A 25,093-nucleotide genomic window follows, 5' to 3' on the forward strand; every position below is an offset into this window, starting at 1 on the left:
TTCTATATGTACAATCGTGCTATGCTCAACAAATCAGACTTACAAGAAGCAGTACTTTGAGTTGGGGTTCAATATATCCTTGTTGCAGGGCACAATGAGTCGCTGATCGGATAAAAAAATCCAGTATCGGGGCAGAACAGCTCAATGCTACGACTAAGTCCTACAGCAGGATGGGGTTGGAGCTACTGCCAGATGATAATCTAAGTATTCCTGGTTTGCTTGGATTTAATAAGCTCTCTCCCAGGGTTAGACAGACAGCATTCTCTCACCTTGTTAAAGTCTTCTGACGTCGCCCTCATCTCCTTCCATGTCTTGTTGAGTAGCTGGATACAGATGCAGAAGAACTCTTCAAAGGCTCGGTCATGGGTGAAGAACATGGGATGGTACTCATTGCAGCCCTCATTAGCTGTATCCACAAAATAACAACAATTAGACACCAAGATAACTTAAATAATTCAATGATTTCATGCGTATATCCTTACCCTGTTGCTAACAATAAATACGGGCTGATGTTGCACATCTCTCACATCAAGCTTATAAAAATGGTTGATATACAACTTGCCCAACTCCAACTTCCTTTCTTCCTCTCCACACTTTGTGTTTTAGTTCTTCCCCTAGTCAGTGCTCTTAAGAAATCTCCCTTCTCATGCTCTTCCTAAATTCCAGATCATTTCCTTAAATCCTCTGCATCTTCCTGCACTTTCATTGTATTGAAGGCAAGGTCCTTCACATTGCTTCCAAAGTCAATGAATTCCTACCCTCTCCCAATCCTTAAGCCTATGCTTATCCTACTGGTCATCCTTTCCTTTTACAATATACGGGCCAGTTGGCTGGACCAAATTGGTGCTAACTGCACAGGGTTCAACCCTGCTAGGTCAGAGTAGATTCAGGATCTGTCTCCTTGCCCTGCCCATGATCATGACTCTCGGGCTGGACCGAAGGAGGAGAAAATACCGTGAAAAGATTTCCTTCCGTGAGGGGATCAAGAACAAGGAGCCAAAAAAACCTTAAAATCAGAGGCCAGCCATTCAGGAGGAAGAACCAAAGAGTTGAGGGAATCTGTAATTCTTTCTCTGTCTCTTTTCCTCTTAAAGTTGTGGATGCTGGAGATCAATTGGAGACAAATTTTTAATGGGTTAAGAGAGACAGGTAAATGGCAGAGGTCAGTCATGATCCTTCAGAATGTTGGAGAGACTGTAAAACGCACCCTTATTTTTTGCTTCCTAATACTCTTTATTGCATCTTCTCTCTTAGTCTCTTTAAGCAGCTTCACACACTGTGGGCCTTGATTCTACAAAACAGCAATTCTAAATGGCTGAAGCTTCTACTGAAGTACTGTCAATGGTAGAATCACTATCCTCTGGTTGAAATAGTGGCTATTTTAGTTACCAAGGCAGTGTTGTGCAAAGGCCATTCAAAGAAAATGATAAGATTTTATAATTCCATTCTTCATTTTGTCCTCCCAAAATGAACTGCTTTAAACGAAATTATATGAAATCACGCCTTACCATTCCACTAACAGCATGGGGCTCAGTGGTTAGCACTGCAGCCTCACAGCAGCAGGGACCAGGGTTCAATTCCAGCCTTGGGCGACTGTCTGTGCGGAGTTTGCACATTCTCCCCATGTCTGGGTTTCCTCCAGGTGCTCTGGTTTCCTCCCACAGTCCAAAGATGTGCAGGCTAGGTGGATTGGTCATGCTAAATTGCCCGTAGTATTCAAGGGTGTGAGGGTTATAGGGGAATGGGTCTGGGTGGGATATATCGAGGGGGCAGTGTGGACTTGTTGGGCTGAAGGGCCTGTTTCCACACTGTAGGGAATCTAATCTAATCTAAACCTACACCTTCCTAAGGCTTTTGATAGTCATCACACTTGACCAAATTTTAAGATTGAAGTCCAGATGAATGAGAACAAAATTCACCCCAAGTGATGGAAGAGATTGAGGGTTACATTTCCAGGGGGTTGGGTGAACTCGTAGAGACTTGGAAAAGGGCCACCAGGAGCAGGAGGTGGAAATCCCACTCCTGTCCTGCCAGCACAGGAAGGCTGAGGACTGTGAATCATCAAACTCAGAAGCATGATCTGAAATTAGCAGAGAGTTTGAAGAGGCTCCATTTTGGTTGTTCCATAAATTTTAAAAACGTAAACATCGCGAAACATGAATCTTTTTGTCTTGTAATCATCAGGGTTGAAATCAAAAGGAAACCACTTTCAGAAAGAAAAGCATAGAGTTCTCTTTTTAGCGAGGCTCTGTGTAACCAAGCAATTATTTACTTAAAATCAAAGAAAGAACATTCTTAGGCTGTGGGCATTGGCGGCAAGGGTAACATTTATTGCCCATCCCCCCCAAGTACCCTTCAGTAGGTGATGGTGAATGCAACTGTAAACAGCTGGGTGCAGGGACATTCAAAGCACTGCTAGGGAGAAAAGACCGGCATTTTATAAATCCGTTGACTCTGCACATCAAGACTTACGTAGCTCGCCGACTTGCAGGATCTCGCACAGCATCTTGGTGAGCTCGATGCTACTGCGGCCAAAGGGACATTCGTGCTTATCCTCTCGACTACTGTTCTCAAGGACAATCTATGGGGAAACATCATGCAAAGAGCAGCAGAATGTTACCATCCAATAGACTCAAGGCAGCGCCAGCGTCAAAAGAAGCTGGAATTAATGTTACCCCAGAAGCTTCCTACCGCTGGAAGTATTCTTCACCTCACTGCCGGCTGTGTTGTAGAGACAGCAACATGAGTTGCATCTTGATTTATTTTTCATTCAGCAACTGATAATGAGATCAGCCACGATTGTATAAAATGATAGCATAGGCTTGAGGGGCTGAATTGCTAACTGTTGCTCCAAGTACTTATGTTAAACTCAAATGGATATAAGGCCAACCTGCCCATCCTTTTCTCGTCAGACCCTTCATCCAAGGAATCAGTTGAGTGAACCTCTCTGATTTGCTTCTAACACAATTACACCTTTTCTTACACAATAATGCCTTGTACAAATGTAACAAAACTCACTTACCTTATATTCCAGAGATAGTAGGAACTGCCGATGCTGGACAATCTGAGATAACACGGGCTGAAGCTGGATGGACACAGCGGGCCACGCAGCATCAGAGGAGCAGGAAAGCATTTCTGAAGAACGGTCCTGACCGAAAATGTCAAGCTTTCCTGCTCCTCTGATGCTGCTTGGCCCACTGTGTTCATCCAGCTTCACACCGTATTACCTTATATTCCATTCCCCTTACGACAAACTACCATATTTCAATTACATTCCTAATCACTTGGTTTACCTAATAACTAACATTTTGAAATTCATGTGCCAGGACACTTGGATCTCTATAGCTCAGTTCTACAATCTCTCTCCATTTAAACAATATGTTGACATTTGCACATTTTCCAACAGAAGGCCCGGCTCAGTATTTCTGGACTAAGGGCTGCCTGCTGAGGCACTAATAGTGCAGGTGGTTTTGGAAAGTGGAGGTTGGATGTTGGATATTATCCCCATATCAAGTAGCACTCATGAGGACCTGTAACGGAGCTGCCAGGTGTGGAATTGTACCCAGCGCCAAAAAAACCCAGCAAAATGCTGGAGAGGAACATTCAAATCTGCAAAAGGACATTACATGAGTTCTCTTACCCGGATATAGGTGTCCTGGTGAACCTTGGCCAGGTACAGCATGTTGTCCAGTGCTAGCATTCCTGGAGGGGTCTGGGTAAAATCCATGGCTGGATTGACATGATTCTGTGGAGACAAGAGGGAAGTGACGAAGCTGTGTTATTTACACATTTGGTGAGACACAGGAAACTCAAAGGCAGCAGATGGGACAACCAGGAGCCACAATCCCTGATTATATGGTAACTGAACCAAGTTCGATATTTACTAACCAACCTGTTCAGAGACCTGGAACTGAGCCTCCCAGCTCAAAGCAGAACTGAGTCAGATGCCAGGAACAACACCCAAATTAATAATAATTCAGGGGTACAGGCAATTTCCTAAAGTACGTGGCTCCTCTCAATTTTGTTTCTGCACAGGAATTTAAAGAATCCAACCTGTTCACAGTCTGTATATGACCTGTGGATGGCTACATTGAGGGAGCATGAGGAAGGAGATGGCTCTTTTCCACATGTAGAACACGCTGCCAATTCACTGAATTCCTTCAAGAGAGCTGTAAGTAGTTTAACCTGGGATGGAGATGATCTTCGACAAAGAGATGTTATACAAAATACAAAACTGTGGCCAGAGTGGATCTGTCACTATTTTGGATTGACAAGAAACGTTGGAAAGAAATTTTTGGTTTTGGCTCCCCAATTGGCTGGGAGGTTTAAGCACAGCTGCATGGGAGAGGCTGGCTGCTCTGACGGATCTATTGCTTTCTATATGTCTATTGAAGAACAGTCAGATGTTCAAAATGAATTAGAACGTGTGTTGCAAGTTATAGTGCAGCAAACTTTGTTTTAAATCAGCAGCTTAATCAACCACTCTCGATAAAACAGCAAAACATTTATCTCATACCAAGACGACCGACTATTTAAGCTGTAAAGAAAGTATACACCCTGCATTACATTTCTATTACTTACTGTGTTACTTCACATTGATTTTAAGGCATGTGTTGATGTTTTTACATAATTTTTTTGAGGGATGTTGATGTCTCAAAGATTCACTTCGTCAGGGTTTGATTATCTAGAATATTGATCACCGACCTACTACTGATCCCCTAGGTGCCGGCAAATAAAACGTTTGTTTGTTTCCAAAGATCAGCAAAGAGTGACAGGAATTAAAGCCTCTATCTGGTGGTTCATACTAATCCAAGGCTCTTATCAGCCTGAAATGCTGCATGTCCTCTGGTTTCTTTAATGCCCCAGGAAGTGAATCCTTGACAGCTGGTGAGCCAGAGAGGCTGCTGGAATGCATTTACTTGCAAGGGGACTGGGGTAGTCTTGATTGGGAATATTGCTCCCCTCCCAAAGTAAGAAGGGACTGGCGGTTCTAACTAGGATTCCACTAGGGCTGTTCAAACCACTGAGTCCTACACTATCTGGGGGGCTGGAAAAAGAGAAAGTTGGAGGTGGGGAAGAAGAAAGGAAAGGCAGGAATCAGCTCCTGTCAGCACCAGCTCAGTACTGTGACAGTGAGGTGCTAAATTCTCACACCAAATCTGCAATGTAAAATATATATCTTAGCAGTTGGAATGGTAGAGAGCCAGTGAAACAGGTTGAAGGCCACACGTGATCCTGAGACAAGATTCAACAGACCCACACACTGGCACATTTCCCATTTACACGGAGCACGTTGCTCACTATGAAGATCAGGAACGCCCTGTTGCCCTGGATTTGGAAGGCATGCTCTGTTAATTCTATGCTTATGTTAGCAAGAGTTTCTGCCACTTTAAAGCTTCCCCTTAGCAACAGGATTCCAGGACCCTTCACTATCTGCCTCAGGGGTCATTTGCACATAGAATTGAGAGAGTGGCATCATAGTGAGATTCTGCCCACCTTTACCCATGTGTAACCCGCCCCACTGGGAGGGCATCTGTGCACAGGGGCAGGTACCAAAGGCCTAGTCCCTATTTTCTCAGAAAATTTCTATTTTGTCATTCTAGCTCTTCAGCAATAAGTGATCTTAGAGGATCATGTGGTGACTGACATCCCTATTTATAAATTCCCTTTACAGAGTTCTCCATTACTCTGGTGTGTTGCACATTGCTGCAGATCAGAAAATACAGAGCCTGGACCTACCACAAACCCAAGCATTTTATAATCCCTCGTATACATGGCTTTTCGCTTCTCCAGATTGGTGCTGCTGTTTGGATCAGATTCAGCATCAAAGGCAACTCTTCGCAGTTCAAATATGATATCCCTTTGAGTCTGCAACAAACAGTGAGGAAGGATTACGTTCAATACAAATGGCCAGCATGAATGCCCAATCTGGATATACCATTCCTACTCCTGAAACACAGAAGGTCAGCTATCATATCAGCTAAAGGTGTGACTACACTAACATAAGGGAAGAGTACGTTTATCAGAACACAGGAGAGTTTTAGCTGGAAGAGAGAAATGGGCTAAACCAAGGATTTTTTTTGTACTGAAAAGAGGAAGTTTAGTTAAGATTTAATTGAGATGTATGAAATTCTGAGGTAGTTTAAATTGGAAGGACCTGCTCCCCTTGGTTGAGGGGGTCTATAACCAGGATTTATGACAAGAGTTAGGAGGTTAGAGGGGAAGTCTTTTCAAACAGAAAGTAGTGCAGATCTGAAAGGCTGTTGGAAGGCAGAAATTAACACATATCATTGAAGAAGTAGTTAGATATGCACCTGAGATGTTGTTAACTAAAAAGGTTGTGAACCAAGAGCTGGGAAGTAGAATTAGTCTGGTGACTACTTGTGGGCTGAATAGCCTCCTTCCAAGCTGCAAATTTCTCTCATTCTAAGATCGAGATTAAGAATACTGTACTCACCTGACAGAGGAACCAGCAACTCTTCTGACGGAATCAAATTTAAAGACGACAGCTACACACACACAAACAGGCCTGATCAGGATCAGAATGAGGATAAGGACATAAGAACTAGGAGCAGGAGTTGGTAATTCAGCCCCTCGAATCTGCCGTACCATTTGATACAATCATGGCCGATCTCATCTCAGTCTCAACTCCACTTTCCTACCTGCTCCCTATAATCATTCAACCCATTACTCTTTACAAATAAATCTATCTTCGCAAATCTACTGTGTGCCAGCATCCACCACACTTGGTTATGAATTCCACAGACTCATGATCCTTTGAAAGACATATTTTTTAGGGTCAGACAAGGTCAGACACAATCCTGGTCAGACTGAGGACAGAGATAATGGGGACTGCAGATGCTGGAGAATCCAAGACAACAAAATGTGAAGCTGTATGAACACACCTCTCTGAAGAGGAGTCTAGGCCCGAAACGTCAGCTTTTGTACTCCTGAGATGCTGCTTGGCCTGCTGTCTTCATCCAGCTTCACACTTTGTTATCTCACTCTGAGGACAGGCTAAGACCTGAATCACCAGTGAATATTCACTCTTCGCTCCCAACAACACTGATTACCTGAAAGCTCGAGTGATGAGCATGATGGCATTTAAAGTCCTGCCTATGACAGAGATGAGGGTAGGAGACAGTGCAACAATATTACATTCTGACACATCAAGTTAGAGGGCGAATGAAGTGTGAATGCAAAGAAAAGACCATTTAACTCAATCAGCTCCACAAGTCAGGCCGGTGGTACCACCACGTGTCTCACTGTCAGCAAGTTATAGCTTCAAGCCTTACTCCAGGACTTCAGTTCATAATTCAGATTGGAAACCCAAAGCAGAAGTGAGGAAGTGCTACACCTTCAGAGGTGCTGTTTATCAGACGAGACATTAAACTGAAACAGAAAAGAAAAGTAAAGTGGAGGAGGAGAGTGACTAGTAACTAAATAATAGTTAAACCAATCACTAACCTGATCCTGTGGGTCCATCTTAGTCATCATCCGCTCCTCCAGAAGGTTAAAAGTCAGAACCTGAAGGACATATAGCTGATGGGCCATTTCTGTCTTGATTGGACGGTTTCCTCGAATAATGTGCTATAAAAAGGAAGACAACGAGCATGTTCATTGCACAAATATATTTGGAAAAGACTGTTGAAGTGATAGAAGTCTGTGACAGTTTCGGTACATTGGTAAAGCCAACTCTCTTTCCGTTAGGAAGCAGAGCCAAGATGGTCATTACTCCAGGAGTCACGTTTTTAACATGTATTCACACTCAGGATGTCACTAGAAAAGGTGGGTATTTATTGTCCTTCCCGAGTTGCCTAAGATTTGAAACAACTGAATACTTCAGAGAGGATGGTGAGGAAGTAACCAGGTTGGCAGGGGACTGGAGTCATAGATAGGCCCTTTTAAACAAAAGGCAAATTTCATAGTGAATCAGTGTTGGGGTCACTTTCACAGGCACCAGCTTCTTATTTAAAATTTAAATTGAAATTTTCAAACCAGGATTTAAATATATTCTCCGCTCAGCCATTACCATCAAGCAAGGGAATCAACCCTGGTACAATGAAGAGTATAGGAGGACATGCCAAGAGCAATACCAAGCAGGAGGTACAAACCTTGTGCAGCTATAAGACAGGACTGTTTGAATACCGAACAGCTTAAGCAGTTGGTCCCCATCAGTCTACTCTCAATTACAAATAAAGTGTTGGAAGGTGCCATCAGTGACATTAAGCGGCTCTTGTTTGGCAATAACCCATTCACTTATTGCACTTATTTGGGCTCTGCCAGGGTCAATCAGCCTTGACCATACCTCAGCCTTGGCTCAAACATGGACGAAGGAACTAAATTACAGAGCTGAGGTGAATTGAGAGTGACAACCCTTGACATCAAGGGTGCATTTGACGGAGTGTGGAATCAAGGAGCCCTGGCAAAACTGGAATCAATGGAAATCAGGAGGAGCACTGTCCATTGGGTGGAATTGTACCCGACACATAGGAAGATGGTCATGGTTGTTGGATGTCAGTCATCTCAGCTCCAGGACATCTCTGCAGGAGTCCCACAGGATAGTGTTGTGGGCCCAAACACCTTCAGCTGCTTCACTGACTGAAGATTGCATAATGTTCAGTGCTATCCATGACCCCTCAGACACTGAAGCACTCCATGTTCAAATGCAACAAGAACTGGGCAATATCCAGGTTTGGGCTGACAAGTGGCAAGAGACAGTCATGCCACACAAATGCCAGGCTATGACCACCTTCAACAAAAGAGAAAGCTATCTCCCCTTGACATTCAATGCATTACCACCACTGAATCTCACACTAACATCATACTGGGGCTTACCACTGACCACATGTTAAACTGGACTTGCCCTGTAAATACGGTGGGTCCAATCAGGGCAAACGCTCAGAGTCCTGCAGCAAGTAACTAAACTCACGATGCTTGTTCACCACCTTCAAGTCATTTTTCAGGATATTCTCTACATGCCTGGATTATCGCAACTCCAACAACACTTAAGAAGTTTGACCCCATCCAGGACAACGCATTCCAGCTTGATTGGTATTGCATCTACAAACATTCACATCCGCCACTAATGACACTTAGGAGCAGCAGTAAGTACCATCTATAAGATGCACTTCAGAAATTAACCAAAAACTTTTGAGACTGCACCTTCCAAACACACAGCAACTACATCTGGGAGGACAAGGGCAGCAGATAAAGAGGAAATCCACACATGCAAGTTCCTCTCCAAATTGCTCATCATCCTGACTTGGAAAGATCATCTTTCCTTCAAAGTCACTGGGTCAAAACCCTGGAACGTCCTCCCTAATAGCATTGTGGGTCTACCTATACCCAAATAACTGCAACAGCTGAAGGCAGCAGCTCACCACCACCTTCGCAAACAGCAGTCAGGGATGGACAATAAATGCTGTCCCAGCCAGGGATACCTACATCCCGTGAATAAATAAAAAAACCTGGGTTAGGAACCAAGACAATAAAATGTGAGGCTGGATGAACACAGCAGGCCCAGCAGCATCTCAGGAGCACAAAAGCTGACGTTTCGGGCCTAGACCCTTCATCAGAGAGGGGGATGGGGTGAGGGTTCTGGAATAAATAGGGAGAGAGGGGGAGGCGGACCGAAGATGGAGAGAAAAGAAGATAGGTGCAGAGGAGAGTATAGGTGGGGAGGTGGGGAGGGGATAGGTCAGTACAGGGAAGACGGACAGGTCAAGGAGGTGGGATGAGGTTAGTGGGTAGGAGATGGAGGTGCGGCTTGGGGTGGGAGGACATGTTCACGTTTGAGAGGCTGTGGTTTTCTTGGAAGGTGAAATGATTTTAATTTTAATTTACAAAACAGCTGTTGAATGTTTCAAGAATTTCAGGTCTTTATTGTACTTACGTTTAATATTATGGATCTGAGCTGCTTCTGTGCCAGGATATTGGACATCTCCTGTGGGAACACAGTAGGATTCAGACACAGTATTGACTCAGAAACTGAATCTTAACATTAAGATGAGTTATACAAGAGTATTTCTGGAAACACTCAGCAAATTAGGCAGCATCTGAGGTGAGAGAAACAAGGTTAAGGTTTCAGGTTAATGTCCTTTCATCAAACGGTAACTCTGTTGATAAGTCCTCAGTTGCTACTTGACCTGTTGAGCATTTTCTTTTTCTACTTTCCATGTCAGAGACTGCAGTCCCGTCTTCTGCCTTTGTAGCAACACCACTCAGAACAGACTAGCACACCACCTACAGGAAACTGTTTATATTGCAACTAAAGGTCTTGATTCATCAGTTAGCGTTTAGGCTGCCTGGAACTGGCAATAAATGAGCAGGACGGGGCCATTTTTAGTCCCTTCGGCCTCCTCCTCATGCAGTGGCTCTAGACTGAACGGCATTTTGTGAGACTGAGTTCCAAATGTTCACTATATTTCATATGCTGCCTCACAGCACTAGGGACCTGGGATAATGGGAACTGCAGATGCTGGAGATTCCAAGATAATAAAATGTGAGGCTGGATGAACACAGCAGGCCAAGCAGCATCTCAGGAGCACAAAAGCTGACGTTTCGGGCCTAGACCCTTCATCAGAGAGGGGGATGGGGAGAGGGAGCTGGAATAAATAGGGAGAGAGGGGGAGGCGGACCGAAGATGGAGAGAAAGGAAGATAGGTGGAGAGAGTATAGGTGGGGAGGTAGGGAGGGGATAGGTCAGTCCAGGGAAGACGGACAGGTCAAGGAGGTGGGGTGAGGTTAGTAGGTAGGAGATGGAGGTGCGGCTTGGGGTGGGAGGAAGGGATGGGTGAGAGGAAGAACAGGTTAGGGAGGCAGAGACAGGTTGGACTGGTTTTGGGATGCAGTGGGTGGAGGGAAAGAGCTGGGCTGGTTGTGTGGTGCAGTGGGGGGAGGGGACGAACTGGGCTGGTTTTGGGATGCGGTGGGGGAAGGGGAGATTTTGAAGCTGGTGAAGTCCACATTGATACCATTAGGCTGCAGGGTTCCCAAGCAGAATATGAGTTGCTGTTCCTGCAACCTTCGGGTGGCATCATTGTGGCAGTGCAGGAGGCCCATGATGGACATGTCATCTAAAGAATGGGAGAGGGAGTGGAAATGGTTTGCGACTGGGAGGTGCAGTTGTTTGTTGCGAACTGAGCGGAGGTGTTCTGCAAAGCGGTCCCCAAGCCTCCGCTTGGTTTCCCCAATGTAGAGGTAGCCACACCAGGTACAATGGATGCAGTATACCACATTGGCAGATGTGCAGGTGAACCTCTGCTTAATGTGGAACGTCATCTTGGGGACTGGGATAGGGGTGAGGGAGGAGGTGTGGGGGCAAGTGTAGCATTTCCTGCGGTTGCAGGGGAAGGTGCCGGGTATGGTGGGGTTGGAGGGCAGTGTGGAGCGAAGAAGGGAGTCACGGAGAGAGTGGTCTCTCCGGAAAGCAGACAGGGGTGGGGATGGAAAAATGTCTTGGGTGGTGGGGTCGGATTGTAGATGGCGGAAGTGTCGGAGGATGATGCGTTGTATCCGGAGGTTGGTGGGGTGGTGTGTGAGAACGAGGGGGATCCTCTTTGGGCGGTTGTGGCAGGGGTGGGGTGTGAGGGATGTGTTGCGGGAAATGCGGGAGACGCGGTCAAGGGCGTTCCCGACCACTGTGGGGGGAAAGTTGCGGTCCTTGAAGAACTTGGACATCTGGGATGTGCGGGAGTGGAATGGCTCATTGTGGGAGCAGATGTGGCGGAGGCGGAGGAATTGGGAATAGGGGATGGAATTTTTGCAGGAGGGTGGGTGGGAGGGAGGAGGTGTAATCTAGGTAGCTGTGGGAGTAGGTGGGCTTGAAATGGACATCAGTTACAAGCTGGTTGCCTGAGATGGAGACTGAGAGATCCAGGAAGGTGAGGGATGTGCTGGAGATGGCCCAGGTGAACTGAAGGTTGGGGTGGAAGGTGTTGAAGTGGATGAACTGTTCGAGTTCCTCTGGGGAGCAAGAGGCGGTGCCAATACAGTCATCAATGTAACGGAGGAAGAGGTGGGGTTTATTCCCAATTCCTCTGCCACCGCCGCATCTGCTCCCACAATGAGGCATTCCACTCCCGCACATCCCAGATGTCCAAGTTCTTCAAGGACCGCAACTTTCCCCCCACAGTGGTCGAGAACGCCCTTGACCGCGTCTCCCACATTTCCTGCAACACATCCCTCACACCTCGCCCCCGCCACAACCGCCCAAAGAGGATCCGCCTCGTTCTCACACACCACCCCACCAACCTCCGGATACAACGCATCATCCTCCGACACTTCCGCCATCTACAATCCGACCCCACCACACAAGACATTTTTCCATCCCCACCCCTGTCTGCTTTCCGGAGAGACCACTCTCTCCGTGACTCCCTTCTTCGCTCCACACTGCTCTCCAACCCCACCACACCCGGCACCTTCCCCTGCAACCGCAGGAAATGCTACACTTGCCCCCACACCTCCTCCCTCACCCCTATCCCAGGCCCGAAGATGATTTTCCACATTAAGCAGAGGTTCACCTGCACATCTGCCAATGTGGTATACTGCATCCACTGTACCCGGTGTGGCTTCCTCTACATTGGGGAAACCAAGCGGAGGCTTGGGGACCGCTTTGCAGAACACCTCCGCTCGGTTCGCAATAAACAACTGCACCTCCCAGTCGCAAACCATTTCCACTCCCTCTCCCATTCTCTAGATGACATGTCCATCATGGGCCTCCTGCACTGCCACAATGATGCCACCCGAAGGTTGCAGGAACAGCAACTCATATTCCGCTTGGGAACCCTGCAGCCCAATGGTATCAATGTGGACTTCACCAGCTTCAAAATCTCCCCTTCCCCCACCGCATCCCAAAACCAGCCCAGTTCATCCCCTCCCCCCACTGCACCACACAACCAGCCCAGCTCTTCCCCTCCACCCACTGCATCCCAAAACCAGTCCAACCTGTCTCTGCCTCCCTAACCTGTTCTTCCTCTCACCCATCCCTTCCTCCCACCCCAAGCCGCACCCCCATCTACCTACTAACCTCATCCCACCTCCTTGACCTGTCCGTCTTCCCTGGACTGACCTATCCCCTCCCTACCTCCCCACCTATACTCTCCTTTCCACCTATCTTCCTTTCTCTCCATCTTCGGTCCGCCTCCCCGTCTCTCCCTATTTATTCCAGAACCCTCACCCCATCCCCCTCTCTGATGAAGGGTCTAGGCCCGAAACGTCAGCTTTTGTGCTCCTGAGATGCTGCTGGGCCTGCTGGGTTCATCCAGCCTCACATTTCATTACCAGGGACCTGGGTTTGATTCCACCCTTGGGTGTCTGTCTGTGTGGAGTTTGCACATTCTCCCTGTGTCTGTGTGGATTTCCTCCGGTGCTCCGGTTTCCTCGCACAGTCCAAAGATATGCAGGTTAGGTGGCCTGGCCATGCTAAATCGCCCATAGTGTCCAGGGATGTTTAGGTGAGATGAGTTAGACAAGGGAAATCTGGGGTGAGGGAATGGATCTGGGTAGGATGCTGTTCCGAGGAACAGTGTGGACTTGTTGGGCTGAATGGCCTGTTTCCACACTGTAGGGATTTTACGATCTCTATTCTATGAAGAATGAAGTTCTCTCTGACAAGAGCCCTCAGCAATCTAGTTCTAACTTTAAGATGTGCCATACTGTTCTGGACTTGCCACTCGATGAAACAGCTGCCCTCTATTCCATCAGAGCCTTCAATAATTTTCATTGCTTTAAGTTAAATCTCTACATAATCTCGTACACTTTCAATAATTCAAACTTAGAAGATACAACGTCTCATGCTTCACTGTTTGTAACTGCAGTATCACTTTGGTGAATCTGATTTCACCTTCAAGGCCTCTTCCCAAAGTGCAAAGCGAGAACTGAGGTGATTAACTAAATGGAGTTTAATCAGAGCATTTTGTAGAAAGAACTCTATGATTCGGGCTCAAGCTCATGACAGTGACCACTGCTGGGAGGACACCCAGTCCCCAATGAAGAAAGTTGCTGGAGTCAGATACCAAGCCAAGAGGGGTGGGTGGGGTTTCTGCAGGCTTGCAACAGGGATGTCAGAGGGCAGGTTTGAAAGATACCAGGGCAGAGACTCTGATCTTGGAGCGAAGGTAGTAATTCTGTGGTAATTCTGATGGGCAGAATTTGGTTGGAAAAACATGGAGGAACAACAAAAAAATACAAGCCTCTTGCAGCTACAGCTAAAATGGTGGTGGATGCAGGATAAAGGCCTCAAATTGTTAAGTTGGAACTTACGGACTTCACGAGGGTCACAGGTGGACAGGTTTGAGTGACATGTCAAATTTCAGACAGGTCGGGGGTGTGGAATCAGCTGTAGCTTGATGTCAGATTTCCACGTCCCCCTAACTTCAAACTGGGGTGAAATTGGATGACGTCACGTTTGCCCATACTGGGGCAGATGGAATTCATTCTCATCAAATGACTCTAGTCAATCTCCTTTTTCAATACCCCCTGCCTTCTGCACTGCCTGGCTGGACTGCATCATCAAACATGGAGAGATTGCTGTGTATTCCTTCAACTAATGATTTAAAAACATGAGACATAAAGGCCCGTAGGAAGCGCTAAGCTCATCCTGCAGCTTAAAGTAGATAACTATTATCGCCAAGTGCTGTTTCCCATCTCTGAACCAATTCTCTATCCATGTGTGAAATTGGTCTCAAATTCCACATGTTTTCAGTTTTATACAGTCACAACGATCATAGAATTATTTTGTGTGAGAATGTCTGTGCCTGGTTTCCAAATGAACATGATGATTTGGTGCCATTTTCCTACCTCTTTCCCATACACTTGCACATTGCTCCCATTTAATAATTATCCAATTCTCACTTGAATGTCTCAATTGAATGTGGCTCACCACATTCCCAGTCAGTGCATTCCAGACCCTAACTACTCACTTTGTGAAAATGTTTCTTCCCATATTTCATTTACTTCACTTGCAAATTACTTGAAACTTCTCTCTCATTCCTGATCCTTTTACAAGTGAGAGTAATTTCTCCCCATATACTCTATCTAACCTTCTCACGATTTTGAAAACTATCATATCTCTTCCTGGCCTTTGTCACTTCTATCTCTCCAGCCATATTGTCATAATTGAAGTCTTTCATCCATGGAACTATTCTTGTAAATCTCTGAAAGGCATTCACATCCTTCCTAAATTGAACTATGCACAATACTCCAGATGAGAATTAACAACTGTCTTTTACAAGTTCAACACCAGCTCTTTGTTCTTGTACTGTAGCCCACTATTAATAAAGCCATGAATTTGTATGCTTCATTAACTTCCTTTACCTGTCCTGCCACTTTCAATGATCCGTACACATAAACACCAAGTGCTCCTCCACCCCTGTTACAAATGAACTGTTTTTTCGTTGTTTCTCCATGTTCTTCCAACCTCTCACTTCTTTGCCTTGAACTTCTTCAGCTCATTATCCACCCACTCCACCAACGTTTCTATAGCCTTTGAAATGTTTACACTATTTTCCTCACAATCTGCACTGCTTCCAAGTTTTGTATCATCCACAAACTTTCAAAATCCCCATTTGTACTTTAATACATATCAGCAAAATAAAGGGTCCCAATACAGACCCCTGGGAACTCACCACATACCTCCCTCTAATGAAAAAATATCTATTGACTATTACTCTGTTTCCTATCACTTTTCCCTTCACATTGTAACTGTCCCTTTTATTCCACAAGCCATAACTTTTCTCAAGTCTGATGTGTGGCACTGTATCAAAAGCCTTCTGGAAATCCATGTACACCACATCAACAGCATTACATTTACATCTTCAAGAAACTCCAGCAAGTTAGTTAAATATGATTTTCCCTTTAAAAATGCTTGCTGACTCTTCCTAATCAATCTACTTTTCTCCATGTAATTACTAATTCTACTCAATAATTGTTTCTAGAAGCTTACTTAATATTGAAGTTAGATTGATTGGTCTGCAATTGCTGGGTTTATCCTTATAATACATTTTTTTTGTTTTCAATTCTCCAGTTTTCTGGCACTTTCACTGCCTTTAGGGATGCCTGAAGATTATTGTCACTACCCCTGCATTTTCCACTCTTACATCCTTTAGTATTCTTAGAATCTAACCCAGTCCTGGGATTTTGTTAATTTTAAGTACCAACAGTCCTTCTAACACTTCTGCCTAATCAATTTTTTAAACCTTTCTCGTGATAGAGTTTCCTCCTGGAAAAAGTCACCGGGGCTTTACGTCCTCAGTAAAGGTAGATTCAAAGTATTCTTTTAACACCTCTGCTGTGTCCCCTGCATCCATGTGCAAGTCCTCTTTTTTGGTCTCAACTTGCTCCCCTCCCACCTCCATTTGCCACTCTTAGTATTTATATGCTGATAGAAGACTTTGGGATTTCCTTGATGTTGGCTGCCAGTTTTTTCTCATGATCTCTCTTTGCTTCTCTAATGTGCTTTTTCACCATTCCTTCGAACCTTCAAGCATCCACTTGGTTCTCAACTATATTTTTACCTGACACCTGTCACAAAAACAATTTTCTCTCCTTCATCTTCAGTTTCTATCTCTTTTGTCAGTGAAAGTGCTCTGGAATGATTTGTCCTAACTTTCCCCTTTGATGGACTATACCTTGGCTGTAATTCTCTTTTGAAAACAGACAATTCTTCAGGTTCTGTTTTACCAACAACACCTTGTTCCAGTCAATCCTGCTGAGCTCAGTTCTTGTTCCATTGAAGTCCACTCTCTGAAAATCGGCTTGTCTTATTCTGGATTTCTAGAACTGTTCTGATGAAGGGTCACTGGAGCTGAAATGCTGACTCTGCATTCTCGCCACAGATGCTGCTAGATACAGTGGGCTCCTTCAGCAATTTCTGGTTTTGTTTCAGATTCCCAGCATATGAATTTTATTGCTTTATTCCAGTTTAAGTGAAGCTTGCCTCAGTGGAATAGCTCTCTTATGTCCCAGGATATATAAAAAATGTTAAGTGTTTTGGCTAGTATTGGTGTTGTCACATAGTCTGAAACATTGAACTGCAGATGTGCCAACTTCTCAACAAAGCATGGTGGGCCGTAACACAGAACATCGAACAGTACAGCACAGTACAGGCCCTTCGGCCCATGTTGTTGTGGCAGCCTATCATCCCACGAAGATCAAACTAAACTGCATACCCTGCATTTTACTATCCTCCACTTGTCTATCCAAGAGTCCCTTAAAAGTCTCTTAAAAATGAGATACTGTTGTTCCAATTTGTACTAAGCTTCTCTCGAGCACTGCAGCAAGCCTGATATAGGATGTTGGCCAGGGAACACAGTAGTATGTTGAAGTGGCAGGCAACTGGGAACTCTTTTTTGCAAGAGAGAACGTAGGTGCTCTGTAAAGTGGTCACCCAGTCTATGCTTCATCTCCCCATTGTAGAGGGGACTACTTTTGAGCCGTGAATACAGCAGGTTAGATTGAGTGAAATGCAGAACAAGTGCTGCTTCACCTGGAAGGTACAATTTATGTGCCTCTAAACATAGAATTTGACGTGTGCGGGTGGCCATACAGCTCCTCGTGCTTTTGTAGCTCTTTAAATTAGCAATCCCACTCATTCCTCTCCCAAGTCCTTAAGCTGCAACTAGACAAAAGTTTCCCTCTTGAAAAACTTGGTCAATTCTACTTTGCAAACTACTACTGAATCAGTTTTTGCAAATCCATCAGTGTGTTTGCAATCACAGCAGATCCCTATGTGAGAAAATTCTTCTTCTAGATGACTGCAATTTCTCTGCTGCTACTCTTGTCAAACCTCCTCAGAATTTTAAACACTTTCAGACAACCTTCCTCTGCTCGAAGGATAATTCCATCTTTTCAGCTGGGTCCACTTACCTGCTTCTATGACTTTCCTGTGAAAGCATATGATTGGTCAATGATATGATGTAAACAAGGGCATGGCTTAAATGTTAGTCCGCAACCAGTCTCACCCGTCCGTCTAACCATACACCAACTTGCACTAGTGCTGTGTGGAATTTTACATTCTCAGGTTTAAATTCCTTCATAGCCTTGCTGTTCCTTCTTCCAATTTTTGCATTTTGGGGATCCCCGACATTAACTGCTCCACCACAGGCAACTGTGCCTTCAGTTACACAAATCCTGAGCTTTGGAATTCTCTCTCTAAACCCCTCTCCCTTGCTCTCCTCATTTAAGATGCTCCTTAAAAACTACCTCTTTGGCCAAATTTTTGAACACCTGTTCTAAATCTCTTTATGGTTCTTGTGCTCAAATCTTCTTTGGGATTGCTCCTGTGAAGTGCGTCTGGGCCTTTTACTGTGTTAAACGGGTGCAAGTTGTTATCAGGTCCACCTGTTCTTTTGCATCTGTTACCTAATAAGGATAGCAGTGATTTGCTGCTAGTTTCGGAGAGCTGCATTGAGGAAGGAAGACAACTCGTGTTCTGTAACAGCCCACTGAAGGTTTGAAATGACACGCGTTTATCATTACTTACTGTCAAAGGCAGATCGAGACCAGATTCCTCCCCTTCTGAGGAGGGAAGGACAGACTGTCGGTGACAGCAGAGACCCCCAAAGCAATAGCGTCAACACCAACCAGCCATATCGACAGAGTTAGAGCAGCAACAAGAAAAGATAGGTTAGTAATGACAGACAGGAAAGTGTACAAACAGAGATGGGTGTGTGGCTGTGCGTGTGTGTGTGGGGAAGTGAACAGTTAGGGAATGTGGGTTGATAGGACCATGGGCATTTATTATAGCTTCAGAGGATGAAAATCTAATTCAAACAACAGTGGGGGGGGGGGGGGGAAATGGCATAAATTCTAATGCAGTCTCTTGGGACACAATTAAGTAACAAACAAAGAAAGGGGAATTGTCACTTGTGAAGAGTCAGGGATAGCGAGGGCAAAGCACAATCCCACATTATTTCTTTTCTTGCTCATCCTGGTCTTTCTAGATCTAACATTGAGGAGGAATGCCAAAGTTATGGGGTAGGTTGTGGAGACGTTCTACAAAATTATTCCACGGACAAGGGGGATAGGAAAAAAGGATGTTTTCATTGGAGCAGAGCAAGTTGAGAGGGAATCTGATAAAGACACTCCAGTTGAAGAAAGATTTCGAAAAGTTAAAAATCAGGAGATAATATAATGAAATTTGAAGGTAAAGAAAGAAAGTAGAAGAGGACACTGAGGTGACTACAGCACAGAGGCTGACAGGCAAACAGCAGCTGTCTAGTGAAGATGGAGAGGACTGTGTGCTGGTGGGAGCTGTAACCCAGTAAAAGCTGACACCTTTGAGCCTGTAATGTCTTCCAAGTCAAAGTGAATCTGAAATCTTGACATTCATCCAATTTTACCCTTCTGGCAATTCCCCACTTCTTTCAGTCCACCTCTGACAGAGTAACGTGCCTTCCACTGCCTAGGTGTGAAGTCTGAAATATATTCTCTAAACTGCTTTACTCGTTCTCTTTCCTTCTTTGTAAATGCTCCATAAAACCTAAGTCTTCTGACTAGGTTTTGTTTCACCTCTCTAAAGGCATTTTGTGCAGCTTGATGTCAGTGTGTCCTGGTGGAAAGCTCCTAGAAAGTGCCAGGGAATGTTTTACCACACTAAGCGGGAACAAGATAAATGCAAGTTGCTGCTCTGTTGCAAGCAAAGTCGACAAAAAAAAAAAGCAGAGAGTAGCAATGAATGGAAAGAGGTTATGGATGGTGGTGAACAGCAGAGTGCTCAGTTAGTAAGAATAGCATTTGATGACATTCAACAAAGCCACTCTAATGGAGAATGTTTTAAGCAGATGACACAACAAAGCAAGCTGCAAGAGGGATCAGAGGAGATTGTACTGCAGAAAATGAGACACCCAGACAGACGGGTAAAGAGAGAGACACAGACCTGCCTACGTTCCTCTGGTGCTTTTAGGAATAAAGCATTGATCAGTGCAATGGCGTAAGTCTGGATTTCCTGGTTGGATCTGTGGGCATAATGACATGTTTAGAATTATTGGCTGAGAGGGTCTGTATTGCAGTGGGTACAAATAACAAGCACTGCTCCGACAGTGCTTTCATCATTTCTATACATATTTTAAAACAATTTGTTTAGATGACAGAGGTGAGACTTGAACCAGAACCTTTGACCCAGAGGTAGGGACAAGGCACTACAAAAACCCAACTTGATCGCTACAGACAGACAGATATTCAGGCACCTTGCTCAGGATTTTACAGTTATAAACTTGTGGGGACAAGGAGTGCATCTAGCACTGTTCACAACACAAGGATGTCTCAAAGCCTTCCACAACGAATGAAGATTGTGCTGATTGGAATCAGTGTTGTATTGTAGGTTACCCAGCAACTAACAAACAGCAATAAGATAGATCATCAGCACATCATCTATTTGAGGTGTTGGTCAAGGGGTAAATGCTGGGCCAGACAGTACGAAGAATAACTTGCTCTTCTCCCAGACAATACCATGAGATCTTTCACGTACAAACGAAGGGCAGGGATGTGCTCCATTTGATGTTTCACTCAAAAGAATTAAGGGATTGTTAGAAGGAGGAGGAGGCCCTTCAGCCCGGATGCACTTCAAACAATACTGTACTTCCCGAAACTGAAACATCAGGTTGAATGGAATGGGAGCTGAAGTGCAACTCCTGGGTTAGAGGTAAGCGTGCTAGCAAGCTAATTTCTATAACTGGAGTGCAGACTAATTCTAGCCAGACTGCCTCCCCAAGTTGGCATGAGCGAGCCAGTTTGTTGTTCTTTAACAAGTATCAGCAACAGTTTCATGTTCATCATGAGACTCTTAAGTTTCACACTTCTATTGAATTCAAATTCCATCATCTACAATGGCAGGATTTGAACCCAGGTCTCCAGCATATTCTGTTTTTATTTCAGAATTCCACTAAGGAATCGGTGGACATTGCAGGACAATGGCAGTAAGGATCAATAGACTGAATGGCCTTGTTCTGTGCTGCAAGATCCTCCGATTCCCAAGGAATAAATGTCTTCCCAATAGTCCATTTTAACCTGACTTCTCATAACACAAACGTACATGCTTCAGGTCCCCCTGCACTGAAGTACTCCAAAATGACATCTTCATTTACCATGCCTGTACACTACACTTGACTGACCCTAAACAGGTACATTGCTCTTCCTGTGACACAGAGTTTGATCCTCCTCTAAATCTTATACTACAGCCACGTCAAACTGGAGGTCAGTCTCGAGCAGTGGAGCCACCATTCCCAAGCTCATTATTAGGATCAGGAGGAAAAGGCCACACCAATTCTCCAGCCATGCTGGAGGTCAGCTCCTCCCTAGACATTAGGAAGAACTTGGTCACTCAAGGCTGATTCATGTTTGGAATAATCTTCCGGGCACAGGTACAGAGACCAAAGTATTTACAGATAGACAGACATTCAACTGATCTTTTCTGCTGAGGTTCTCTGTACTAGAAGGGTGGCATTGAGACTCTCCATTTGTTTTAGGATCTTATCCCTCAACCCTAACAGGGGCCTGGCAGGCTTTGACACTGATTCCAGTGTTATTATTATGGCTTTGACTGCAATTGCCACCTCAGACTGAAAGGGAGGGGATTGAGAAAAACACACTACAGGGTTAGGCAGCATTTTGCACAACTCAAACTTTTACTGACATGTTTCAGGAGGAGGTAAAAGCTGAAGCCAACTTCAAACTGAAACGGTGCCATTCAGAGGGAGGGGAGGCACGGCCTACTGGTGTTATCGCTGGACTGTTGGTCCTGGGGACCCGAACTCGAATCCCACCACGGCAGATCGTGGAATTTTAATTTCATAAATATCTGGAATTAAGAGTCTAATGTTGACCATTAACTCCATTGTTGATTGTTGGGGAAAAAAACTCATCTGGCTCTCTAAATGTCCTTTAGGGATGGAAATGGCCATCCTTACCTGGTCTGGCCTACAAGTGACTCCAGACCCAAAGCAATGTGCTTGACTCTTAACTGCCCTCTGGGCAATTAGGGATGGGCAGTAAATGCTGCCTGGTCAGCAACAAGCTCATCCCATGACTGAGTAAGAGAATAAAATTGAGAGTTAGTCTCACTGGCCGCTTCATATATAACTGGGATATAAGTAGTTGGAGTGTTCTTCAGAGAATCATCACTGTCACAATGGGACAAATGGCCTCTTGTCTATGCTGCAGTCTATAATTCTAATCTGGGAAACATTTTACACCCATTCCACATTTTGTTTCATTGCCCTTCTCATGTGACAACAGTGAATGAGTTAAAGCAAAAGTGTCTCTAGTGATGACCACACAGTGACAGTAGATGGCAGTGTTCTCCCATCAGACAAACAGGAATCTTGGCAACTCTACCAGACTGCTTCATCAGTTCAGAATCAGTAAGTCTACACCACCACCCCCCTCTTCTGACTAATCTCACCCATTCAGCAAGAGACTGGGTCAATGCTATGAGTCAATCCCACTCTCTTCAGCAAAAGGACCGAGCGACAAAGTGCAGTTTCAACTTTTTGTTCAGGCTTCAAGGTCTAATGAAGCACATGCAGGTCTGCGGAGCTGTCTGACACTCACAGCTGGGACTCAGCAGTGAGCTGTGTAACACTTACACCTGCAGATGAGCAATGAGCTGCCCCACAGTGATCTCTTCTGCCACTTTTTTGTAGAGGCTTTGGCTGTTCAGGACCATGCTCTCCAGAATGGCCAGTGACCGCTGCAGGATGGAAGCATCCACTGACGTTTGGTTGACATAGCTTGCAATCTAGGAGAAAGTGAAACATAAATACATCATTCAGAATAGGAAGTAAACACTGGTTAAAACAGCACAGAAGGGTCTAGAAGAGGCAAACAGCATTGGCCCCAAAATTACAACAGTGAGGTAAAGCTTTGCATTCAGTATTTAGATAAATATGTGAAATCTAGGCAGATTCCCACAACACATGGGATTAGTTTGAACCAATTATTTACAGAACTAGCACACAGATAAAGGGCTAAATGGTCTCCAGGCACTGTAAAAAATGCATACCTCAAAATTTTCTTTTAATGTTCGTAACGGTCGATTGATAAGATACGCTTAGCAGGTTAGATCAATTGCAAGGAAACCATGTGCAGATTCCTCCAGTATTGAGAGGAATAATGAGTGTTAATGAAAGAACAAGACGTTTACAGGGACAAACCAAAGCCACTGCTTCAAATGTGCATTGGCACTGTTTTGCATCATGTACACAAAATATCACAGCATATGGCAATACTGAACAACAACAGTACAATGCCAAAATACATTTGGTCTTGAAGGATGGATTCATCCACCAGGGTCCTCTTGAATGTTAATTTTGTTTCTCACAGGCCAAGACAGACAGGGATCAGCGTTGCAGTCAGAAGTCAGCCTACACACAGGCTAGAAAGAAGGACTTGCATTTATATATCAACTTGCACAGCCTCACAAAAGCAAAGCATTTTTCCAGCTAATCAGCATCTTTAAGGGACAATCAATTTGTGAACAGCAATGCTGCTCTTTTTCAAATAACGCTGTAGGATTTTTTTTTACATCTGCCCAGAGGGCAGGCGGGACCTTAGCTAACAATCTTATGCAAAAGACGGCATCCCCTGACAATGCAGCATTCTCCCCAAACTACCCAGACTCTGTGCTCATATCTCGAGAGGATCCTGAATCTCCTCCAGTTCCTCTGAAAAACAACTGAGTGTGTCACTTGCCACCCACCTCCTGAAGTGAAAAAAGGTGGCTCAGCGGCTAGCACTGCTGGCTCAAAGTGTTACGGACCCGGGTTCGATTCCACCCTCAGGTGACTATCTGGGTGGAGTTTGCACATTCCCTCCTTGACTGCATGGGTTTCCTCCCACAGTCCAAAGTGTGTAGGTTAGGTGGCTTGGCTATGCTAAATTGCCCATAGTACCAGGGTGTACATATGCTCGCCGAGCTGGTGGGTTGGGTTACGAGTGTTTTGTCACCCTGCTAGATAACATCATCGGTGCACCTCCCGTGAAGGGTCCGTGTTCTGTCCCACTTGTTATTTATCTGCCTTGGTTTGCTGGGATGGTTGGTATTACTTCTGGTTCTGTTTCTCAGTGGTTTGCACACAGGGTCTAATTCAATGTGCTTGTTGATGGAGTTCCAGTTGGAATACCAGGCCTTCAGGAATTCCCTGACATGTCTCTGTTTCGCTTGTGCAATTATGGATGCACTGTCCCAGTTGAATTCGTGTCCCTTGATGTCCACGTGTAGTGAGACAAGTGAAAATTGGTTGTGATTCTTGGTGGCTAGTTGGTGCGTATTAACAATTGTCTTCCAGTTTGGCCTATGTAGTGTTTCTCACAGTCCTTGCAAGGTATTTTATATATTACTCCAGTTTTGCCGGTTTTGGGGACAGTTTGCCCATAACATCCAGGGATATGCAGATGGAGTAGACAAGGTAAAAGCAGAATTGCAGGGGTAAGGTAGGGGGAAAATTGGGCTGGGTGAGATGCTCTTCAGAGGGTCAGTGTGGCTTGATGAGCCAAACGGCCTGCTTCCACACTCTAACGACCCTATGAAGAAGTGATTTGTAGAAACCAGGTTCTCCAGCGGATTTTGGGATGGTCCCACAGTGCTCAGACTGAACTACGGGATGACTCACCCAATCTGGGTCAAGCCCTTAGCATAGTGGTGAGGGCACCGCTCTGCTGAGGTGGGAGGGGTGGGGAGGCAGGGGGTGGGGCCTGGAATTTCCTGCATCTGATGCACCCTTTCCGTCAGCATTGTAAATTCACAGCAGCTTTAGGCCACATTCCCAGACATATTATTGTCTTCGGGATCATTCTGTCCACTGCAACATTCTGTCTGTTGCAGTGATGGTTTACAAGTCTCTATTGTTCAAGATGGGCTCTTTTCCCATGCAAAGGGAAATATTTGCTTCAGAAAAACGAGAAGGTGCTGTATAAATACACACATTCCTTTTCAAGAGCAGCAGGGTCTGTAATCCTCTCAACCTGCTGCAGCTGCTGGAAGATACGGTCATTCTTTTTGTAACCCAATAGCTGCGATTTCAGGGATCTGTCTCATTCTAGGTTTCCACTATACAACCAAAACACCCTCTCCCCATGCCACCGCCACCCTCAC

At 45.0% G+C, this 25,093-nt stretch overlaps 1 protein-coding gene across 6 annotated transcripts in view; it reads right to left on the reverse strand.

Annotated features, from left to right (window-relative positions):
- The window catches only part of LOC125461403 (engulfment and cell motility protein 2), a 255,761-nt gene that overhangs the window by 58,473 nt on the left and 172,195 nt on the right, over window positions 1–25,093 (reverse strand). For 5 of the 6 annotated variants that reach the window (XM_059652861.1, XM_048550143.2, XM_059652860.1 and 2 more), the window contains 8 exons: window positions 22,587–22,738; window positions 19,880–19,958; window positions 9,896–9,946; window positions 7,468–7,590; window positions 5,740–5,868; window positions 3,641–3,745; window positions 2,473–2,581; window positions 270–406 (listed from right to left, as the gene is read on the reverse strand). In XM_059652861.1, the coding sequence (XP_059508844.1) occupies window positions 270–406; window positions 2,473–2,581; window positions 3,641–3,745; window positions 5,740–5,868; window positions 7,468–7,590; window positions 9,896–9,946; window positions 19,880–19,958; window positions 22,587–22,738 (885 nt within the window). Of the gene's footprint in view, window positions 1–269; window positions 407–2,472; window positions 2,582–3,640; window positions 3,746–5,739; window positions 5,869–7,467; window positions 7,591–9,895; window positions 9,947–18,484; window positions 18,574–19,879; window positions 19,959–22,586; window positions 22,739–25,093 lie in introns of those variants that run through there. The other variant, XM_059652862.1, reaches the window with a different exon arrangement.

The sequence above is a fragment of the Stegostoma tigrinum genome, chromosome 19 (genome assembly GCF_030684315.1).
Source record: "Stegostoma tigrinum isolate sSteTig4 chromosome 19, sSteTig4.hap1, whole genome shotgun sequence".
Classification (NCBI taxonomy): Eukaryota; Metazoa; Chordata; class Chondrichthyes; order Orectolobiformes; family Stegostomatidae; genus Stegostoma; species Stegostoma tigrinum.